Source organism: Leptonotus elevatus, chromosome 7 (assembly GCF_054856555.1).
Source record: "Leptonotus elevatus isolate MCC_2025b chromosome 7, RoL_Lele_1.0, whole genome shotgun sequence".
NCBI lineage: Eukaryota > Metazoa > Chordata > Actinopteri > Syngnathiformes > Syngnathidae > Leptonotus > Leptonotus elevatus.
In genome coordinates this window covers 6,917,605-6,939,650 of record NC_141245.1, presented here as the reverse complement: position 1 = coordinate 6,939,650, position 22,046 = coordinate 6,917,605, and the positions used below count along the sequence as shown (strand labels likewise).

At 39.6% G+C, this 22,046-nt stretch overlaps 2 protein-coding genes and 1 long non-coding RNA gene across 5 annotated transcripts; 2 read left to right on the top strand and 1 right to left on the bottom strand.

Moving 5' to 3' along the window:
* Positions 1-2,434: 2,434 nt before the first annotated feature.
* her8.2 (hairy-related 8.2) lies at positions 2,435-11,354 on the top strand. 3 transcript variants are annotated; one of them, XM_086080934.1, is made up of 5 exons: positions 2,435-2,676; positions 10,117-10,242; positions 10,333-10,428; positions 10,512-10,590; positions 10,720-11,354. In XM_086080934.1, exons 2-5 carry the CDS (start codon positions 10,180-10,182, stop codon positions 11,055-11,057), a joined length of 576 nt encoding a protein of 191 aa, XP_085937060.1. In that variant the 5' UTR covers positions 2,435-2,676; positions 10,117-10,179; the 3' UTR covers positions 11,058-11,354. The 3 variants fall into 3 exon arrangements, with proteins under 3 accessions (XP_085937060.1, XP_085937061.1, XP_085937062.1); XM_086080935.1 differs by lacking the exon at positions 2,435-2,676 and adding an exon at positions 8,660-9,484; XM_086080936.1 differs by lacking the exon at positions 2,435-2,676 and adding an exon at positions 9,946-10,049.
* LOC147170681 (uncharacterized) lies at positions 3,707-8,592 on the bottom strand. Its single transcript, XR_015095593.1, has 2 exons — positions 7,726-8,592; positions 3,707-4,771 (listed from the first exon to the last, which is right to left on the bottom strand). It is a non-coding gene; the product is annotated as an uncharacterized LOC147170681 (long non-coding RNA).
* A 3,655-nt stretch (positions 11,355-15,009) lies between the features above and the next one.
* On the top strand, positions 15,010-18,907 carry her13 (hairy-related 13). The gene is made up of 4 exons (XM_086079785.1): positions 15,010-15,288; positions 15,360-15,446; positions 15,527-15,608; positions 16,921-18,907. The coding sequence occupies exons 1-4, from the start codon at positions 15,202-15,204 to the stop codon at positions 17,364-17,366; spliced, it is 702 nt and encodes a 233-aa protein (XP_085935911.1). The 5' UTR covers positions 15,010-15,201; the 3' UTR covers positions 17,367-18,907.
* The last annotated feature ends 3,139 nt before the right edge of the window (positions 18,908-22,046 follow it).

Below are 22,046 nucleotides of genomic sequence, written 5' to 3'. Positions count from 1 at the left end.
GTCATCTGCGAAGGTTTAAAAAAAAAAAAGTACCCGGTCTATTGTCAGAACATTAAATACGGTAAAGTACACATATGACTCGTCTTCAGGGCTTGAAACAATCTTTTGCAACCAAAAGAGGATCAACAGGCTCGAGCTATTGAAGAAGAAGATGAGGGTTGAAATGATAAAATTGTTGCGATGGCCCGCAAGGACGGGTGATGACAACATGGTCTCTAAACATGAGAATAATCCAAGCGGCATGTGGCCGGGGTGTTGACAACTGGATAGCAGTGCACTTGGCTGTGACAAATGGACCAAGGTGGAGAAGTGAAAGTATGCGGACTGTGTAATTTTATTGATGTGCTTCAAAGGATAATGTGCTATCGAGAATGACAGGCAAATTAGATGTTATAGCAGCAAAGGGGAAACGCCTCATATTTCCGTTTCATTTCACAGGTTAGGGTTGCCCACAGATTATATAACCAGCAACATTTTTTTTGTTGTTGTTCCGATACAGTTTTTGGCCCCCGATACCAATTCCAATAACCAGTTTTGCGGTATTGGCATAAACTGATACCGAGGCTGTTGTTTTTTCTCAACATGAAAAATCTGCGCTGCCATTGGTTCAGAGCATTCAAGGGCCAATAGGATATCTCCTATCTGAATGTCATGCACAAAACAAGACACAAGATGCTGCATCCAAAGTCCTTTATTAGCGTCAGAAATAATGGCATTGGCATCTTACTTGTTATTACTCGCCAATGCCACTGTTTTAATGCAGTATCGGGGCCTCTCCCGATACCGGTATTGGAACAACACTAGTATACAGTATATCCTAAACCCTTATAAATGTATCAACTTCAACCAGCCCCTTCAATCAGACAGACATTTAACAGTTTATTTTCTGTATATTATATACTCCATTAGTTTAACGGTACCCTTTATTTTATCCAAGTAACGTTTTGTTTTTGTTTTTTTAAGATAATTATGATGAGCTTTCATAAAAAGGCAGAAGCCTTCTTGGTCTTTCGTTGTATGCTGACAATAGTAACTTGCAGGACTCCATATTGTTATCATGTTATGAATGTTATTTCCTCACTGGAAGGTAAGTGAATATTTCTGCATTTTTTTTTCTTTTGATGATTCATGTTAGTTCTTTCTAGACAAGGTTAATAAAAAGAAAGCTTAAGGAAAATTTAATACATCTAGTGTGGGGGGAAAAAACTCGTAGCCAGTGATAATTTAGCAATTAGCAAGTGACCAATCAGAGGAAAAAAATATGACTTTTTTTCTTGGCTCCAACATCCATTTTATAAACAGAGTAGTAATTTGATTCCAAAATGAATGGGTACACGCAAACAAATGTGTCTCAAAATCTTTTATTTGTTGTGTGCTGTGTTTTTTTGCTCCAAACTGCTAAAGAAAGCTCATATTAAGGGCCATATTTTTGTGACCAGCGCAAGTGTGGCACAAAGTCCAGTCTAATTGTGTGCATGGGTGGAGTTTTCTTTCTTTTGGTATTTTGCTAGAATATCGCAGATAGAAATATGCATTTGCGCTGCTGTGGGAGGTAACACAGCCGACTCAACGGGGTGGATTTGTCACACAATGTATCTTTCAATTTACTTCATAAGCATTCCAAAAGCATTCCACATACATTCAGATATTAGCATTCAGCTTTCACTTTGTACAATAATTCTAAATATAAATACACTATGAGTAACAAGCTTCAACAAGTCACTTTGCTCAGTGGTTAGAGCACTTGCCTGTTGCCACAGAGAACCTCAGTTCAAATTCTCCCTGGACCACATTGTAGTACATTTGATGGTTCAAATCCCGCCTTAAACTATAGTTGCAGTTCAACTTTTTTTTTCTTCCATTTATCATTCAACTACAATTAATAATGAGTATTTTTTACATAATGTATCTTTCAATTTACTTCATAAGCATTCCAAAAGCATTCCACATGCATTCAGATATTCACATTCAGCTTCAACAGCAAGTCCACTGTGGCTCAGTGGGTAGTGCGGCTGATCTTTGACTGGTAAACAGTAGTCAATGGTTAGGATCACCCCTGAGCCAGATTGCAGCTCATTTTCTTTTTATTCATTTATCATTCAAATACAATTATTAATTTGTTATGTTCACATAATTTATCTTTCAATTTACTTCATAATCATTCCACATACATTCAAATCTTATCATTCAACTATTAGCATTTAACTTTCAGCATTCCCTTGCAATTTCTCCAGAAATTGCACTTTGTCCAATTTCATATATTATTCATTTTAAACACAAAAATATATTGAAAGAATAGTTATTAGTTCAATTTGTTGGCATCTCAAGTGGCAATTGTAGATGAAGCCGACTGCCCACATTGGTCACCTTGCCAGAGGCTCCTCCCCCCTCCCAGCTAGTGCCCATCCTCTCTGTGGATCATTACTCTCTTCATGCTGATTAGGTCTGCCTGAATACAAGCCTTTGTCCGTCTTCTGTTCCCACGACCCAACGTTCGCCTGGCAGTCGCGTGGCTCCAGTGCACGGCCCCCACGTCAACAGTCCAAAGATGGGTGGGCACGCGGTCAAACCGACATCTGCTCAGCAAAACGGTCATCAGCAGATGCTTTACACTTGACAGCACAAAGTGTGGTCAATAAGTCAGCTGCTTCCTCTTCAAAAAACGGCACACTGCAGGTATTTTAGGGATTCGTCCCTACGGAGTGAGTCGCTTAATCACACTTTCAATAGAAGCGGGGACTGCAGCAATAACTTAATTAAGAAGAAGAATACTTTTATTATCTCGCCAGAAATTACATTTGACATGCTTTGTTGTATGATTGCAAATTAATTAAATGCTGAAAGAGGAAGTGTCACAATGAATGGGGCTGCACATGCTCTGAAGAAAACTGACATCAACATTTCCATACTGTGTCTTTATTCCTTGCTGTAGAAGGTTCTGGAAGCTTACTGTCTAACCCTGAGCAGCAGAGTGGCTGTAACTGACGTATGTTTTTTCATTGGTCTTTGTGACATTTGTGATGTGTTCTGCTGATTTTGTCAAAGCAAAGTAACCTATGAGCACATGGGATAGTAAGAAACTGTATTTTGACTGTTTATAGCCAAACTACTATATTTTTCATATGAAACAACACCAATGATCAAACCCAATCAAATGATCAAAATTGCGTAAGAACACTGACCCACGTTGGGTTCCACCAACAAGGTTTAATTTGATCTAAGATGAGCTCCAATCCGATATTAGTAAAACTATGTTTAAAATTAGTTAATCCGGTTAAAGATTTGAAATTAATCTCAGTTTTTATAACACGCAGTTTACATAAAACTCAGTTTAACTGAATTTGAACTGATTGTTGCTAACTAGCAAAAAACATTAACCTAACGTTACTTGAGGCTCAAACTTTTCCTCTGGGGGAAAAAAACAACTTTCTGATCCGATGAATAAATTCAGCAATTAAATATATCAACAAGTCTATAGGCTACACCTCAGTACGTGTGCTGTCTGGACCTTGAGCCTCTTTCAGCGGGTACTTTTTTGAGTAGCTAAACAGTACACTGTTGCTAGTGATAGAGTAGACAATATTAAGTATTGTACTCTTTGCGTGTTCAATTAACTGAATGGTGAGATTCTGTTGAAGGAGTTCCTTTGCAAAGATTTAATTACCAGAAGCTTCTGGTCCACATTGACAAATTCACCCAAGCGATGTCTCTGTCCTGATGTGGCTCCCTCTCTCCAGCTCACATCGTTATTTATTCACAAAAAGGGTTCAGAAAAAGGTCAGCCCACAACACACCTGTTTACAACTGGATACAAGAGAATCCGTTCCCATGGGTATAAATCAGATTAAAAGAATACAGAAATAATGAGCCTGACTCCCTAGGTGACATAGCCCCGGAAACCTCCCTTTTAGATTACAGAATGAATAGACAGACCCGTTGCTCTTTCTCATGAAAGTAACACAGATAAGAATACAGGTCTATTCATACAGCCATACTGAGTTAACTAAATTATAAACGGCTAAAATATGATTTAAAACTAAAAAACAATGTTAATAACTCATCATTCCCTCATTTGAGCTCTTGAGAGCTCAACACATTAAAACATTTTTTTTTTCAATGGTTGTGTGGTAAAAATAATTATCCTTAAAACATCCCTTTAGCAGAAGAGGAGGTAATTTAGCAATCATATGACATTAAAAAACAATTTGATACATTTAAAAGATTTTTAGTGGAATAAGCATAGCATATGTGAGGCTTAACATAAAATGTTGTTCATTAAAAAGTGTCGCAATATATCGGCAGACGAATATGTGTTCTTTGAAGCCATCTTGTGATGAAGTTCTTTGAAGGTCTCTTTTTTTCTTTTTTTTTTTTAATGAAAAGAGTGTCGCAATAGTTCGTCTCTTCTTTAAGAATTTGGGGTAGACTACCCAAATTCTTCGATTTGTCACCTGGGATTATTTTGCCCAAAATGTGACTGATCAAAGGAATGATTGCCCAAGAAAAGGCACTTGCTCTTGATCCGTTGACTGATGTCCTCAAACGGCAGCTCCGGAACCGGGCACGGATTCAGCTGACGTGGCTCCAGGTCGGAGGTGATAAGATTGATGCTCCAGTTGTGGAATTTCGTCTCTCCTTTCAACCTGAGAGCATCAGTTGATGAGATGGCCGAGCCTGGCACGTCTCCGGAAGCCTTGTAGACCAGATGTGGCATTTTCTCTGTGCAGAGAACTGCACAAGATTTCCTCACCAACCCCCTGGGGCCGTTCTCCTGAGTGCAAAAACTTTTCATTTTTAGTTTCTCATAAACTCACATAAATTTTATTTGGAGGAAAAAACCCTGATAGTTTTTGTTAGTTGGGATTAGTAAATGTTATTTGATTAAGATCCGTAGGTCCTGTGCTGTTGGAACAGGAAAAGATCTATTTTTGTGACATTAAAATAGAGCCCAGCCCTTGATTGAGTTGAATGACATTCGCTCATTCATTAATATAAGACAGAGCTTGTAAATATTTATCTTTCAAATAGGTTTTGTTCAATAATAGGTAATTTTTTTACCATGACTAAATTTGTTCTAAATTTGCATAACTGTGCCTTTCATATCTCTTATTCTCTTCCCAGAATCCCATGACCGGCCGAATCCTGGCATGCTGGGAAAAACTCACATATATTCATATTATCTATACTCTTTTGCAAACACTGGGCTCCAAACATTACATTTTTCAAATATAATTCTGAGATAAAAGATATAATATAATATAATTACCTTCATTCGGCGAATATGCATTATTGTCCTTGCTTGCTTCAGACTTACTTTGCGATCGATTTCCTCTGATAACTGTGGATTATCATTTTCAAACTCATCCTGTCAATTGGAGTGTAGGCCGATACCCCACAACCTTTTTAATTTCGTTTTTAAGTTTGATTTTAATTTTCTAACTCGTCTACATTGGTTCAATTCTTAAACATAAACTCCCTCATTTGACAAAGATCCACTGATTTTTTCAAACACGTCAAGATAAAGGGAGGACAAAATAAAAACCTCATGACTCAAAAGACGTCATAAATAAGTCAACCCTCTAAATCAGGCTATAAAATAAACAAAAGAGCTACAAAACACTATAAAACTGAGCATAAGCAGATACAACTTAAGACACTAATATATGATGACTTTGGGGCCATAAAAAATAGAGATAACCATATTACTCTAATTCTCCTAGAGTCCCAAAAATTATTTAAACTGCTAATCAACCTCACCTCTTTTACAGATTTAGTGGGGCTGAGGATAAAATCATCTTCAAACTGCTAATCTTTCACATATTAGCGGGGCTCATAAAAAACACAGCACACAAAATATTTCTGGGATTTATAAATCACAGTGCTGTTAAAAAAAAAATCAAACTTAGCCATCAAACTCTTAGTTAGTCTTTTACTTGTTATTACTCATTCTCTTCTATTATTTATTTTATATTATAGCTGCAGCTGGACGAAGTCCAAAAAAGTTCCTCACGGGGAAAATAAAAATATATCATATCATAACATATTAATAAAATTCCCATTGTACCAATTCAAAAACTGATTCTCCCAAAAATATAGGCAAAAATTTAGTAGGCTATAGATTGAAATAAATTTTCTCAATCCCTCATTTCAAATTTACATATGTCGTTTTCAATTTCCTGAAATATCTTGCTATAGATCACAGCTCCCCCCTCAACACATTAAAAATGCCTTGTAATCACCATGTAGCATTTTACTGAATGGATCACATCTCATTCCGACCACCAACTTTCTTTGTCCAGACCCCCAGCAAAAGGCAGGACGGCAGCTGTTGTCAATGTTCAGTCCTGGCCAGCATGGCGGCTGTTGTGGCAGCAATGTTCAAAGCAGGCATTTAGATTTCCTCTGGATGCAAAACAGCCATAGGGGAGAAGTCACTAGAATGAGGCGTATACACAGTCACTGGGCATTGAGGAATTTGAACATCATGTTTTTCTTAGGCACAGGACGAGAAGACTGTTGCTCTGCGGCTCTTGACCTTTGACCTCTGCCACATCCATCAGACGCTGTCTGCAATGTGGATCCGATGACACACAGTCTTTCTGAGAGCTCACCTGATCAAAAAATGCACATTCGTTGATACAATGCTTTAAAAATGCCAGACTGAGGATATGGGATCATAGCAAGACAGTTCACTCCCTGCTTTCTCAAAAATGTTTCGTAAAAAACACAGCCTCTTTATTCATTTCTCTTTTTTTTTTTTTTTCTCAATACCCCTTCAAATAGCTACTAGCCATACAACGTATCAGCAGCTGGGGCGCATCCCGTTCGCAGTTTGTAATCAGTGAAGGCCATCAAACCCTCATCTGCCTTGGAACTCAAACATCAGTTTCTGAAATGACACACTCAGAGAAAAAACAAATATTAAAAATCATTATCAACATGTCTTTATTCAACTATCTTATTTCCAGCCACAGCTATAAAGATGTAGGCATAATTATATCAACTCTCAAACAAAATGCCATTATTTTATCATTACTCTTTATTCATTTGTCCCGAAAAGGGAAAGTTAACAAATTAACCATCGTCATCAATCATTAAAGTGTAAAGATTTATTAGCTCAGTCAAATACTATTACTTATTTTATATTGTTTATCATTCCTCTCTTACCATTTTGACAAAAAAAGAGTCCCATTACGAGGACACATTATGCTCACAGCGCACAGCTCAGCCCCCACCTTTTTTTCTAACCTAGAAACGGGGGAAAGGGGGGGGGGGAGGAATCTTAACATTATAAATCGCAAAACCTATTTTATCATATTCCCATTAATAAAACAAACGCCACTATCACAACAGTATCATCTCACACAAAACAACACCAAACTTAGTTAAAATATTAAAGAAAAACAAACAAAATCCCCATATGCACACTTCTCACTTACAAACCCCCACCTTTTTTAGAAGCTAGGTCACACACTCAAATGCATACGCACACACTCTTCAGTCATTATAAAATAAAAATAAAAAATAAAATAAACGGTGTTATTCCTTCAATTCGTTGTCTACAAATCTTATAGCATTTAAACTGCAGTTTTATACGGTGATTTCAGTAAACTGGTAACTTTGAACAACCCATCCGTAAACTGCTCCACAAATGCTGGAGTCATTTTAGCATCAGATTCAGCCTTTTTACATTACCAACAAAGAAAATACAAAAGTCTGACATACCATTTTGTCCAGCGAAAGCTTTGTATACAATCGATCCATAGTTCGTTTTTTCATTGTTCATCGACGCTTTTATTTTTTTGCTGAACCGGAAGCGCATTCAGGACAAACCATTCTGTATCCGGGTCGAAAACGCCCTCCATTTTATTTGTAGTTTTTATGTTTACTTCCGGATTCAATACAGTGACGTCTCACTTTCAATATTAATAGTTCAATATGTTAACACATATGGCCACACACAGACACACATAAGAATCACGTGACCTCTCGTTTATACACAGCGGTTACCCAATCCCGCTGAGCTAAACTGTTCTCCCTTTATTGCAAAATTTCTGCAAGGCGCTTTATTAAATAATGAAATTTATCACGTGCTAACGAACTCAACCGTGGAACAAAAGAAATTCAAACGGGAATCCTGACCTCAAACCACAATAAAAGCGCCAAAAAAAAATAAAAGTTACACGTAATCTCTCGATTGCAAATACAGTAACACAAATCCAATTATTACTGTAATCAACCTGGACCCTCAATACTGTTCAATTTCAAACAGGCGCTTTTTCAAACAAAAAAAAATATTACGTGTTTAGGACGTTTCACACCAAGAGCCATGAACAATTATGTTACTTAGTCCTCAAATCGGCCAAAAACTGCCAAAGCAGAAGCGCAATACTATAATCTACAGGCTGCACTTCAATGCACCGCCTCACGACGTGTGTAGTTCAATATCGTCGGAATTATCACAACTCACAACATCAAACTACAACTCGTTCACACAGATCTCTTTTATAATTTAGATAATTTTGCAAGACGAAAAAACCAGCTGCAGCGGACCAGACAGACAAAATTTCTTCTACGTGGATAAAGATCTCCACTTACCGGAATTAATATGGCGCCAGAAATTCCGCCCGTCAGGGAACGCCGCAGCCTGCTCAATCGTCAACAACACCATCCGTTTAGTTCAACGGAGGAGACCATTCGTTATAATTCAGCGTCGGTGGTCACCATTTGATAGAGTAGACAATATTAAGTATTGTACTCTTTGCGTGTTCAATTAACTGAATGGTGAGATTCTGTTGAAGGAGTTCCTTTGCAAAGATTTAATTACCAGAAGCTTCTGGTCCACATTGACAAATTCACCCAAGCGATGTCTCTGTCCTGATGTGGCTCCCTCTCTCCAGCTCACATCGTTATTTATTCACAAAAAGGGTTCAGAAAAAGGTCAGCCCACAACACACCTGTTTACAACTGGATACAAGAGAATCCGTTCCCATGGGTATAAATCAGATTAAAAGAATACAGAAATAATGAGCCTGACTCCCTAGGTGACATAGCCCCGGAAACCTCCCTTTTAGATTACAGAATGAATAGACAGACCCGTTGCTCTTTCTCATGAAAGTAACACAGATAAGAATACAGGTCTATTCATACAGCCATACTGAGTTAACTAAATTATAAACGGCTAAAATATGATTTAAAACTAAAAAACAATGTTAATAACTCATCACTAGCTAGCTAGTAAAAACGTTAGCCTCACTTGAGGCTCAGACTTTACATCCTTTGAAAAAAAAATGGTGACTGAACAAGCAATGTGGGCAAACAATAGAAGACAAGAAAACAGAAAACAGCACGGTGAAAGGAAAGATACTGGCCGACAGTTTTAAAGGATCGACAGGAGTGAAAGAGAAAAGAGACTGGATTTCTGTCACTGTAATGTTTATCATTTGGACCAGTCTTCTTGTTCAGCTCCAAAACTGTTCCCTTGGTAAGCCGGAATCTCACCAAAAATTCCTCTCCGTCTGTCTCTCAATTTTCTTCTTGGAACTTCATTATTTTTGCTCGATCCACCTAAAAAAAAATTGTTAAATTAATTTAATGCTTGATCGCGGTTTCAACTAAATCTAAAGTTCTAGTGTAACTGCATTTAAAGCTCAACCATGATTTAATCAGGTTTTAAAGTTCAACCTTGTTGGTGCCCTAATATGAATACACATGTGCTGCCTCATTCCCTGGTGATTTGTCAACATTTCCTTTCCGTCAGTCTGTGGCCTTTGGGAGTGGAGGTCTGGCCCCTTTGCAGGTGTAATGTAACGGAGCTGTCGCAAAGAATGGCTGAGGGCCTCCTGAGGGCAAATAGGTAGTAACTGCACACCCTTGTTCATCTTTGGGAGAGCAGGAAATGGCAACTTTTCATGGGCGGAGGCCTGCGAGGGAGTGCATGGTTTCAGGCTGGACATCTGTTGCTCGTGCTTCCCCCTCCTCCTCCACCCGGCCGCTTGGTTCTCTGGGTGAATCTGTTGAATGGAGGCAGTGACCTGGCAGTCTTGAGTGTGTGTGGGAAAATCCCACAGCCAAAGAGTTGGTGCATTCACATGCTAATTGTGTTTGTATAAATAGGAGGGACGTAGCGCGCCGAGGGCCCTAGAGACGTTGAGATTCCGAGTGGAGACTTCCAGCATCATGACTGCTTCATCGATGGCAAACACTGTAGGAAGACACACCAGTGCAAAAGAGGAGCGGAAGGTATTCTATAAGACAAACTTTCAGCTTGTTGCTTTGCTGTGGCACATCAACATCTTGAGGTCGATATTTTTTCCTGCCCTAAATTAACAGAAGCGGAAGCCTCTGATTGAGAGGAAACGACGCGAGAGGATAAACAATTGTTTGGATCAGTTGAAGGAGACCGTGATCAGCGCCTTCAGGCTAGATGTGAGTACGCCGTGTGTCTCGTCTCTCTAAAAAGGCGTAAGAGAAATGAACATCATTAAAGCGGGCCTACTGTCTCTCAACAGCAATCCAAACTTGAAAAAGCCGACATACTCGAGATGACGGTGAAACATCTGCAAAATATCCAGACTCATAAACTCAATGGTAAGAATCTTCAGTCCATTATTAAAAGCCTCTCTGAACATCTTCCTGGGAAATCACGCCTGTTGCAGGTTATGTAGTCACCACCAGGGGTCATTGTTGTACATGTTAACCAGCTGTCCTCCCTTGCAGACCCTCTGGAAGCCCAGCAGAAATACAGCACAGGTTACATCCAGTGCATGCATGAAGTCCACAACATGCTCCTCACCTGTGACTGGATGGATAAAACTCTTGGCTCCCGCCTGCTCAACCACCTGCTGCGGTCCCTCCCGAGGTCTACTGAAGAGCACACAGCCAGAAATAACATCGCAACTGCGGTCAGTCATGACGCTAGACCCCAGCGTACATTTATCAGGAGGGACGAGAGGGAGCAGCCCACCTCCCATATGTCAGCAGTCAGTGGGTGCCAGGAGAGAGGGGAGCTCCACGGCTCCCATTTGGGGATGCTGGAAATGTGGCGGCCCTGGTGATCTTCTGCATTCCGTCAGCGTGTTGTTAGGCCAACCTCTGTTATGTATCTTATAGATATGCTGTTCAGAAGACAAACGTGGGGCAGTTTTGTTCCAGTCGTTATTGTTTTAGGTGTGCTATAATGATTCTATAAAGACCTTTGCGCAGTACTTCCCTTCCGAAGTTGACCTCTCGTAGCCTGCATTGTAGAAGGCTCTTATTAATCTTTCATGTATTTATTGTATTAACACACTATTTATTTGCTATTATAATGTATTACTTTTCCTCTTTGTTCCACTTTCTTGGTATTGCATAGTTCTTTGTCTGATCCTTTTGCTGTATTAATAATATCAATGGTAATAAAATATATTATTTACGAAGGTTCTACAGTATGTCATACAGTATGTACTCAACTTAGGCCTCAATGCAGTGTACGAACACATGAACCAAATACACAAAATACTTTCTTATTAATGTCTCTGTACGTACCAAAAAAAAAACACTTCTGCATGTTTGATTTGTGAAATTTGGAAAATTACTCAGCACCAGAAAGATTCAGTCACTAGAATCGTTTCTCACGTCTCTTTGCATGTTACACTGTATGACATTTGTCCAACACTGGTATGTCCATATAGTCTGTAAACTACATGTCCACATTCACATTTAAAGCAAGGGTAATCAATAATAACAATTACAATTTTAAAAGCAGTGTTTACTTGAGGATCTTAACCCCTTCAGACCCATAGATTGTCCCAGTGGACATGACATATTTGCGTTTCTAAAACAATAAAATGCATAATTTGGATGATGTCAACACTTCTGGTTCATGATTGGATCTTAACTAACCAATCACAATCACAAGTTGATTTGCATTATATTCATGTTAAAAATGTTGCATATAAGTTTGGTAAGTTTACAACACGTTACAGCCATACTATCCTGGCGTCCACTATAACAAATAAAAACATGAGATAATAAAAAAAAATAAGCCATGCTGTTCTAATGTGTGAAAAGAGTCAAAATCAGCACACACAAAAAAAAAGAAAGAAAGAAATTGCCCAGCAGAAAAAAATGTGGGTCTGAAGGGTTTTTTGTTGCACAGTCAGAACAGTATGTTGCCATCCATCCAGTTTTGGTGCTAATGAGCCAAATCACAGACATAGCCACTGTATTGAATTGAATGAGAATTAAAAATGGCACCAGTCACATCATATGTGAACCCACACGCTATGAAACTATATATAAAAGTTAAACCTATTTCTAACAATGAAGCCAACTATTATTATTAGTTATGAACGAATAGATGCATTGTGCAATCATAACGTCATGGATGCAGTGACCAGGATGAAAAGGGTGAGGTTTCGTCATGTACCTCATCACATTAACACTGAACGCAGCTGACATCGTGGTATAGGTTCGGTCTGTACCATTACTCCCCTTTTGTTATATATTTTTCTACAACATTTTAATAACATTCATATCCACTTCTATCTTTATCATCACACTTCTTGGTACTTTTGTGGTGATTTATCACGAATTTATTTTTTATTTTCTACACATTAATTAGTTACAAAATTAAACCACTATCTGTATTAAATATACAAGGATAGTAAAGAATGAAAAACAAAGTCACAGGCACTGCCCCCATAATGCAGAGCTGAGACTGACTGCAGGGTGTCTTCTGGCCAATGATGTTGTAACTCATCAATGGGATTTCAAAGCTGTACATATGGCCCATTCTCCTTTATTATGGTCGTTATGAGTGGCCCCCTTCATGGAGCCTGCAGTGAGACAGAGGGGGCTGCCTGGTCCCTCATCGAGCCCTCCAACAAAGGCCGGTGGGGACAGCTGCTCCCAGTCCGCACCATTAAAGATGTGGAGCGGGGATCTGGGGGTGGCGAGGTGCCAAAATCATTCCACTTCAAAGGTCTGAGGCGCTTCCTTCATTTGGGGCAGTAGAGTTTTACTGGCGCTGCTTGCGGAATGACGCGCAATGGTGGCATTTCCGCGCGTAAATGTGCGCTGCGTTTTGTTTATCAACAGGCACCGTGCGCATCTTTCATCAAAGTGTACACAACCGCTCCATTGTGGTGATCGTTTGCATAATAAGAGATTGCGTTCAAAACAAGGAGAGTGAACTCTTTAAAATAGTCCCTGATTCACAACAATGCATGTTTAAAAAAAAAAAGAAGTAGTGCCTTTATTTCTCAGAAAGAAAGTATAAATGGCAATCCTGTTAGATTGGGATGCAGACAGACGTGTTGCACACAAATCAGGAGTCAACAAACAACAGGGAGAACAAACGCATATGCAGCAGGCTCAGGCCAACACCTGTCGCTTTCTTTGGATAAGGGCTCTTAATTCTCCCGGCTGATTCTGTTTGGGCCGAGGGGCCGCCAGCAGCAGCAGCTGCCAACTGAAGGCATCGCGTTACATCCGCCCAACAGGCGAGGCGATCTGATGAGGCTCGGACACAAAAGCGAGCAAGAAAGTGGAACGGTCGGGCACAAAATTACTTCATGCGGCCAGTCAGCTGTCTTGTACGACCTACGAGATCCAAAACAAGAACAACGTTCAAAACCGCCTTTTGTGGATACCAATGCTATACATTTTAATCATCACATTTAGATACATGTATGAATCAAAATAAGATGTAATTTGCATTCATGTAATTCTAATATTTCAGTATTATTATTTTTTTGTAGCCTTCATCATATTAGAAACACATCACAGACACTCTTGGATCACATCTCATGCATTTATTTATTTTTTCAACCTAATTCAGGGCTGGCAAGTGTACAAATTGTTATGACACAAATTTGACAAAAGTAATTTTCATTCATTTTCTGCACCAACTATCCCCACTTGGACAATTAATAAATTGAATTCATGATATATGCAGTACATGAAATTAGGAATAGATGTATGTATTTATTTATTTATTAGACTTTACACAATCAGGATTTTTGGTTGATCACCAGTGATCAATGAATTTGAAAAAAAAAAGATCACCGGTTTGATCAGAAGATGGAGCAGTATATCAATTTTTAAAACTGTTATATACGCTCTACGTACGTCAACCGACACCATTCTTTGGGTGTAGGGACTGGCTCGGCCAGCGAATAGCTAAAAAACACATATTAATGGACGTCAAATGAAATATATGGGGGGGGGGGGGGGGGGTCTTCCAAAAATGCTGATAAACAATAAATGTAACATATGTAATGTCTTATTTCTTGGAGCCGATCAATGACGTCATTGATCAATTGGGCAAATTAAGACATTACAACCAATCACCAATTTTGCATCAAATGCTAAATATTGTCCAATCCCGATCTAGCTGATCATATCGGTGTGAAATCTATGTTTAATAAATATTGTGCTTTGACACAATGAAAAGCAGTATAGAGCTTATCTAACAGTGTAAATGTATTGTTCCCTAAAAACCACTCAAAATACAGCCATGGCAACCAAAGTGAGTACACCCCTAAGTGAAAATGTTCCAATTTAGCACAGTTTGCAGCCCCAGTGTCATGTGACTCGTTATTGAAAGGTCTCAGATGTAAATAGGGAGCAGGTATGTTAAATTTGGTATTACAGATTGACACTGACTTTTTGTCATTGCTACTTAGTGTCATTACATTAGATATATAGTGTGTGCCTAAAATACTGGCATTTGGAACAATGCTTACAAGGGTACAGTAATACAACGGTCACATTGTTATTTCTATGTATAATTTTATTATTATTATTATTGCAAATATTTGTATCAATTAAGCTACTCTGGAAGAAATAGCTTGACAGCGGTCAATTTATTGCCATGTTCAAAACAAAAACAAAAAACACTTTCTGAACACTTTCTGCGTCGTTTTTAATTCGGGGGGGGGGGGGGGGGTCGCTGCCTTGACACAGAAAATGCGTCATTAAAGTCTGTCCAGCTCTTGCTGGTGCTGACCAGAGACAAAGAGCTTCTCGCCTATTGGCTGCTGCCGTGTGCGCCCTGTCGTCCCCCAGCAGGAGCAGCTCGGCCCCTATTCACATGTAAATAAGCCCCTATAAATACTAACAACAGTCAGCCGGCAACGGCAGCACGTCTCACTTGGATTGCACAATAAACACAAGTCAGGCAGCAGAGGGAGAGGAGAGAAAGCTCGCGCAAGCAACATGGCTCCTTCTGCTCGGCACAGCAAGACCGAACTTGGCGTGCAAGAGGAGGAGTGCTACTATGGGATCCAGAAGGTGGACAGAAAGGTAGGCGTGATGAAATAGGAGGCTTGCGAGGCGCCGTGTGAGTAAATGTGTGCATACGTAATGTGTTGCAGACTAGGAAGCCTCTGGTGGAGAAGCAGAGGCGAGCTCGCATCAACGAGAGTCTGCAGGAGCTGAGGAGCTTGCTGGCTGATTCCGACGTGAGTACACACACCTCACCCAAATGACACGAACGCGCAGAATTTACAGTTAACTCCATTTGTAACCGCCCTTTCAACAGTTGCACTCCAAGATGGAGAATGCGGAGGTGCTAGAGATGACGGTGAAAAAGGTGGAGGACGTCCTGAAGAACAGAGCGCAAGGTTTGGACCTCATACATGACATTCAAATATAAGATGAATAAGCAATCCTCGTTACTTGGAAACGGACATTCTGGAGGCAATTCATTCATGCGATTCATGACTCAGTCAATTACTGTACTCAAATCGCATGGATTGGACGAAATCAGAGATTCTCAACCAGTGAGCTGTGACGGAGCATAAACATATCTAATTACACTTAAGCTGACCCAAAAATATTTGTTTACCACGAGTAATGTGTCTTTGTTCAACTATCAATGCCAGTGATATTTAATGATAGGTGGGCAAACTTTTATTGATTTATTTATTGTTTTGTTTATCACTAGTAGTGGACTTGATCCCAGTTCCCCACGAATCACAATTCTTCACAATACCAAAATATTTTGGACAATTGCAAGCTTCCAACTTTGTGGTAACAGTTTGTAGAATACTCTTTTCAAGACCGTTTGAAGGCAAGGCATGCTTGGAGGAGTTTTGAGTGGAAGAACCCAGACCTCAACCCCATCAAACATCTTTGGAATGTAGACACTGAACTGGAGCCAGACCCTTTCTCAGGTCCAACATTGGGGAATGCTGACGTCGTTTTGTGAGCTCGAGCTCAAGCTCAGCCGTGACTGGTCATTACCTGAGCCTTGAGCAACTGTGATGTCATTTTCAGTCAACAGCAAGTGGCAAAATGGCCGCCCCCTGCTGTTTAATATTCACAAACGCACATACAACATAAAGAAAATTTTTGACTTGACTTCTACCTTAAACTGTAAATCTGTATGTGAAACATAAACGATCTTAAAAGGAAAATCAAACTTACACATTTCTTGACAATAATATGTTATATGTGACCTCACTAGTCCAAACATGACATCCTGATTAATATTACATTTGTGGAATATGAGTTAGGCAGCAAAAATCCAGCCGTTTTTGTCCATCTCTGGGGGCGGCCATTTTGCCACTTGCTGTCGACTGAAGATGACATCACAGTTGCTCAGGGTTCAGGCAACAACCAATCACAGATCATTATTTTTCTGAAGCTGAGCTGTGATTGTTTTTTACCTGAGACCTGAGCAACTGTGATGTCATTTCCACTCGACAGCAAGTGGCAAAATGGCCGCCTTCTGATATTGATAAAAACTGCTTTATTTTGCTGCTTAACTCATATTCCACTAACCGCAATATTAACCGTATTTAGACTAGTGGGGCTGCATAGAACATATTATTGTCAATCATTTTTTGGGGGGTTGACTTCCCCTTTAAATGGAAATCTTTCCTGCTCACTTTTGACAAGTTTAATTAATTCCGACTCTCCTTGCATCAACAGAAGCCGACACGCTGAGCCACGAAGCAAGCGAAAGGTTCGCAGCCGGCTACATCCAGTGCATGCACGAGGTCCACATGTTTGTGTCCACCTGTCCCGGCATCGACACCACCGTGGCCGCCGAGCTGCTCAACCATCTACTGGAGTGCATGCCCCTCAACGAGGACCACCTCCAGGACGTGCTGATGGATCTCATCGCGGACACGTCCGAGAACGCGGGCGGCGCGTGGCACGGAGGGGGAGACCCTCTCCGTTCCGCGTTGGCCTCCCCCGGGGGAAGGAGCGTGTCCAGCGGGTCGTCTTCCGGCACGTCCGGCGAGGACTCGTGCTCCGATCTGGACGACACCGACAGCGAGCACAACCAGAGCACTGCGGAGGCTTTGGAAAACAGGGAAGCTCTGAGCACGCCCACCGTCACCTACTCCAGGTCCATGTGGAGACCCTGGTAGGAACCCGCCGGTTTCCTTGCGCTGGATGGATCTGTGAGCGCCCTTGAAAGAAACGAGGAAAAATTCCACCCCAAAACAAACACTTAATAATTACAAATGAAGAGACTCTTGTACAGTTGCCGCATCCATGGATTAATTTCTGGTCCCCACAAGTTACTTTCACCTGACAAAAAAGACACAATGGATCCTTTGGATGGTTCATCTTTTCTGTCTATTGAATTCTGGGAAATATTGGAGTCCGCTCAATACACATGCCAACAGAAAATATTTGCAGCCACCCGTTGGATTTTGCGGCTTCACTGTTTTCATAGTGGATTTTTTTTTTAGGCAGCACAATGAAGTAGTGGTTAGCACATCTGCATCCCATTTCTGAGGTCCTGGGTTCGAATTGGCTCTGGCCTTCCTATTTGTGTGCTGTTCTGCTTCCTCCCACTTTCCAAAAACATGTCGGCCATGTTGATTGAAGACTCCAGATTGTCCATGAATGCGAATGGGTGTGAAAGCTTTTTTTGGCACCAGTATCGTCAACACACATTCTGGTGCCAAAAACGTTTAAACAGTTTTCGAGCATTTTAATGTGACTGAATCTGAAAATGACAAATTGCCTTGAGTGTTTGAGATAGTCCATATTTTTGTTTTGACAAGTGCTCATAATACGCAGATTATGACGATGACATTCTCTTGATGCCACAACGTTGATGAGGCTGTCATTTGAAGCACATCCATACAGTATTCTTTCATTTTTTATGCCATATTGTAAAAGACGTCAATCGTTATCACAGAAAGCCTTCTATATGCAAATTATGTTTTGTGAAAGTCAAGCAAAAAATCTGAAAATGAGGCAATATTAGTGGCAAACAGGTGAGGTCAAAGCACAAACTACTTTTAGTAATGATCAAAGCAAATTAAATAATTGTCAAACATGTAGATATCTCAAAAACTAGAGCCAATTCAGAGAAACAGATGTCATTTTTGGACCCAGTGGCCCAAAATTACCCAGAAACCATTCAAATATCTTTGGTACTCAATTTTATTGTATTTTGTTTGGCCAGTGTGTGGTTGGATGAACAAATGTTCCTCCATGAGGGCACGTGGCCCAAAATCGACATTCTTCCTCACAGCGCTCACTTACACTTCAACCACTAAGGCCAACGAAGGAATTGCCCCCTTTTGATGTGAATAACTTCATGTACTGTATAAAGGTTTTGTATGGGGAGAAGCAAGCTCTTTTAGAAAATGTAAGTTTGGCAGTGCCTCTGATTAATATAAATATTGCTAATGTATTTCATAAAGATTTGTAGTTTATCTGTCTTGTAAACTCCTTTAGAATGGTGTGTTGCTATAATGTCTAGATCAGCGAATTTACTTAATAAAATATTTTGAAGGAAATACTTGAGTGTACAGTCATGTGACTCAATGTGAAGCTTTATTGTAGCATTTCTTGTCTTGCGGGTCGCTGGCTGTTGATGTGAAGATAGGGGGAGCCACGTGATGACATCCATTTCTTGAGTTCAACTCAGTTTTGCCAACTCACAAATGTGATTTAGTGGCTTTAATGGTGACCTTAAAAAAATAAAAAATAAACGACAAATGGAGCGATTTTGGCTAGCTTGTTTCGCTGTAGTTCCTTGTGTCAGTTTGTCATTGGATGTATCCATCAAAGGCATCCAGCAGGTCTTTCTGCTTCCTGAGTCACAAAACGGGGGGGCCTTAATTCTCCAGACAGTGGAAACGTCACGCTTTAAAGCTTGTCTGACTAACAATAACAAATAGCGAGGGGATGCTATAGCTAGCTATACCCAGCCTCTGAAAACATGTCTCAGATCAAATTGAGAACATTTTATTGAGTTTGTGTTCCGTAATGCAATTATATCAACAGTTTTGTCTGTTTGGTCATATAAGTAATGAACATATTTAGGGAAAATGAACAGTGGAAATGTGGTGGAGTATAAGTTGTCAGAAAATATAAATAAATTAAAGTACAGATGTGTCAAATGTCTACTTCAAGTACAGTAATGAAATAGTTGTACATTGCATGAGGGCATGTTATTATTCACGAGCTAATTGAATCAATAATACTTGCTCTACATTATACATGATGAACTTTGTATGGCAAAATGATTTGAAGTTTCTGATTTAGCACACATGCACACATACTGTAGTCAAAACAAGGACATTCCGCAGATGGGTCAAAACAAGATGTTGTTGACAGTTTTGTGTCCTTGATGCGTTAGAACAGCACCAGACTGGGCGCGTTGAAACATATTATTACAAAAAGAAAGCAAAGAATGCTGAGTTTGGGGCTCATTTCCATATGAAGCCCGGCAGAATTTTTTTTTATTGGATGAATGTTATCCTTGATTTTGGCCTGCCTTCATTTGAGGCATAACAAGTCAAATTCAGTTTGAAATTTAATAATCTGAAAATTACCCACCCCATCTCTCCCTCCCTCACAAAATAAAAAAGAAATAAAAATAAGAGTTTCACATTCGTTTTTGTTCAATGTGAAAGTGTACATGTTGTGGCTGGTGAGTGTGTGTGTGTGTTCCCATTAGCACGTCTTCCCCTTTGAGTCGCACCTCGTCTCAGATGAGCTCATTGACAAAAAGCTGTTAGATCCTGTCTGGATTGTATGGACCCACCATCATAATGCACTCACAGCCATCTTCTCGCCTCCTGACACAAACAACCAACTGCCGAAAACACTCTTTGTGAAAAGACATTTGAGTCCATTTTCTTATTGCCTGAAAAATCCTTGAATATTTGCTGTCTGATGATCCCGGAGTCTTGAAAGTATTGCAGACAAGTCATTAGCAAGGCCGGGTGGTGGAGGGGTGTGAAAGAGACAGGAAACACACGAGGAGCTGCAGTGATCAAAGCTGCCGCTGACCATTTGACAGGCGAGCGTCAAACCTTTGCAGAGCTCAAAAGACAGTGGAAAGGATACAAGTTGGCTCGGGTTCTTCAAAGGCACAGACACATAAAAACGAAGGCCACCAAATTACAACGGACGAGCTCATCTCAATTGGCACAAATTGAATTTCTCCGTGTGAAATGTGAACATGTTTAGTTGAACAAAAAGCTGAAAAACATGCAAGCTATGAATTATTTTGTTAAATGTCGACAAGTGCAAATAAAAACAAAATAAATACTATTACTAACAAGTACACTAGGAATATTAATAATGCACATAAATTAAAATAGTTGTTAGGTGTCGTATTTTTGTTAGGGATGGTTAATTACCAATGTATAGGTATCAGGCCGATAGAGGCCTTGATTCAAGGTTGAGATACTCTCAACAGCATCTGATACAAGTACAAGCCGCCCTCTTGTGGCCATTTTATGATCAGGAATTAGAAATGATAAATTGGAAGAATAGAAAAATTGCCATTCATTTCATCCACTCTGAACAGAAAATCAGATATTGGGATGTACAGGTCTATCTTTACAATTATTTTAATTTTATGTATGAAAAATACTATTAGTATTAGTACTTGGTATTGGTATCGGTACTTAAGAATTGAGGACTCATACTGGTATCGGTCTGAAAAAAGTGGTATCAAACATCCCTAATGTTTGTGATTGTATTCAGTTAGTTTTCACTAAATTTGCTGACTTAATAACAACAGTTGATATAAATAAAAAATAAATAAATCTGTCATTCCACACAAGTATATTTTGATAATAGTTTTTAAAAGTTTATTTTATGTTATGCCAACATAACATAAATACAATTTTGTTTGACTAACCAAGTAAAACCGTGGCTGATTGTTGACAATTGACAAAAGTCATCTCCTCCATGGAAAGGTGGACAAGCAGGAACAATTTCCTCTCCTCAGTTCAGTGTGCTTTGTGGAGAAAACATGTAAACCATCAAGCAGGAGGCGGGACTTTTGAGTGTCTTCATGCATCAGCTGCAGGTTGGTGGCCAGTGCATGAGTTCTGCATGGTTCAAAGGTCAACTTGCTTAATGCAGCAGTTGGTCTGAGAATCATTTAACGGGCGCTAGGCAGCATATGGCGCTGAAAAGGATCCCTGGGGAGCCCCGCCACCCGCAACTGTCTTTGACTGTGAGAGAACAATCACGTCCAGCAACAGCACGAGCAGGCTGAACAGCAAATGCACAGTGTGTCTTTAGAAGTCACTTTGGTCATTTGGGGATTTTTTTTCTTTTGGATTGATTTTTAGTAATTATAGTGGCAACATTTATCAACACGGGTACAAATATAGATGTAAATCTCAATATACATGATTAGAATATCAAAGATGAAATTGAGCTAGACAGATAGATACATTTTCTGAAAGGGCAAAAAAAAAAGCGTTCCAAAGATTTTTAGATTGCATAGATAACATTTGGTGAAGATATGTAAATTTAAAGATCAAGAATTTAGTCGCTAGTAACCCATAATGAAAAGCGCTGAACTGTACTCCTTAGCAACGCATACTTGAACGTACGAGGATTAGAGCCAGTGAAGAGAGAAAAAAAAAGTTTGGCAGGATTCTCACTTTATTCTCAGAATTCTCACTTTAAAATCAGAATTTTGATTTTTAAGTGAGAATTCTGACTTTTAGTGCTACTATTATTCTCACTTTAAAGTGAGAATTTTAAGAATAGTCATGACTTTAAAGTCAGAATTCTGTGATTAAAGTGAGAATTCTGAGAATAAAGCAATTGTTACT

Excerpts from the sequence above, each read along its gene's own strand:
- her13 (XM_086079785.1), top strand. The coding sequence starts at position 15,202 with ATGGCTCCTTCTGCTCGGCACAGCAAGACCGAACTTGGCGTGCAAGAG. Across the intron at positions 15,289-15,359 it reads TCCAGAAGGTGGACAGAAAG|ACTAGGAAGCCTCTGGTGGA; the intron begins GTAGGCGTGATG and ends AATGTGTTGCAG. Across the intron at positions 15,609-16,920 it reads CCTGAAGAACAGAGCGCAAG|AAGCCGACACGCTGAGCCAC; the intron begins GTTTGGACCTCA and ends TTGCATCAACAG.
- her8.2 (XM_086080934.1), top strand. The coding sequence starts at position 10,180 with ATGACTGCTTCATCGATGGCAAACACTGTAGGAAGACACACCAGTGCA. Across the intron at positions 10,243-10,332 it reads GTGCAAAAGAGGAGCGGAAG|AAGCGGAAGCCTCTGATTGA; the intron begins GTATTCTATAAG and ends CTAAATTAACAG. Across the intron at positions 10,429-10,511 it reads TCAGCGCCTTCAGGCTAGAT|CAATCCAAACTTGAAAAAGC; the intron begins GTGAGTACGCCG and ends GTCTCTCAACAG.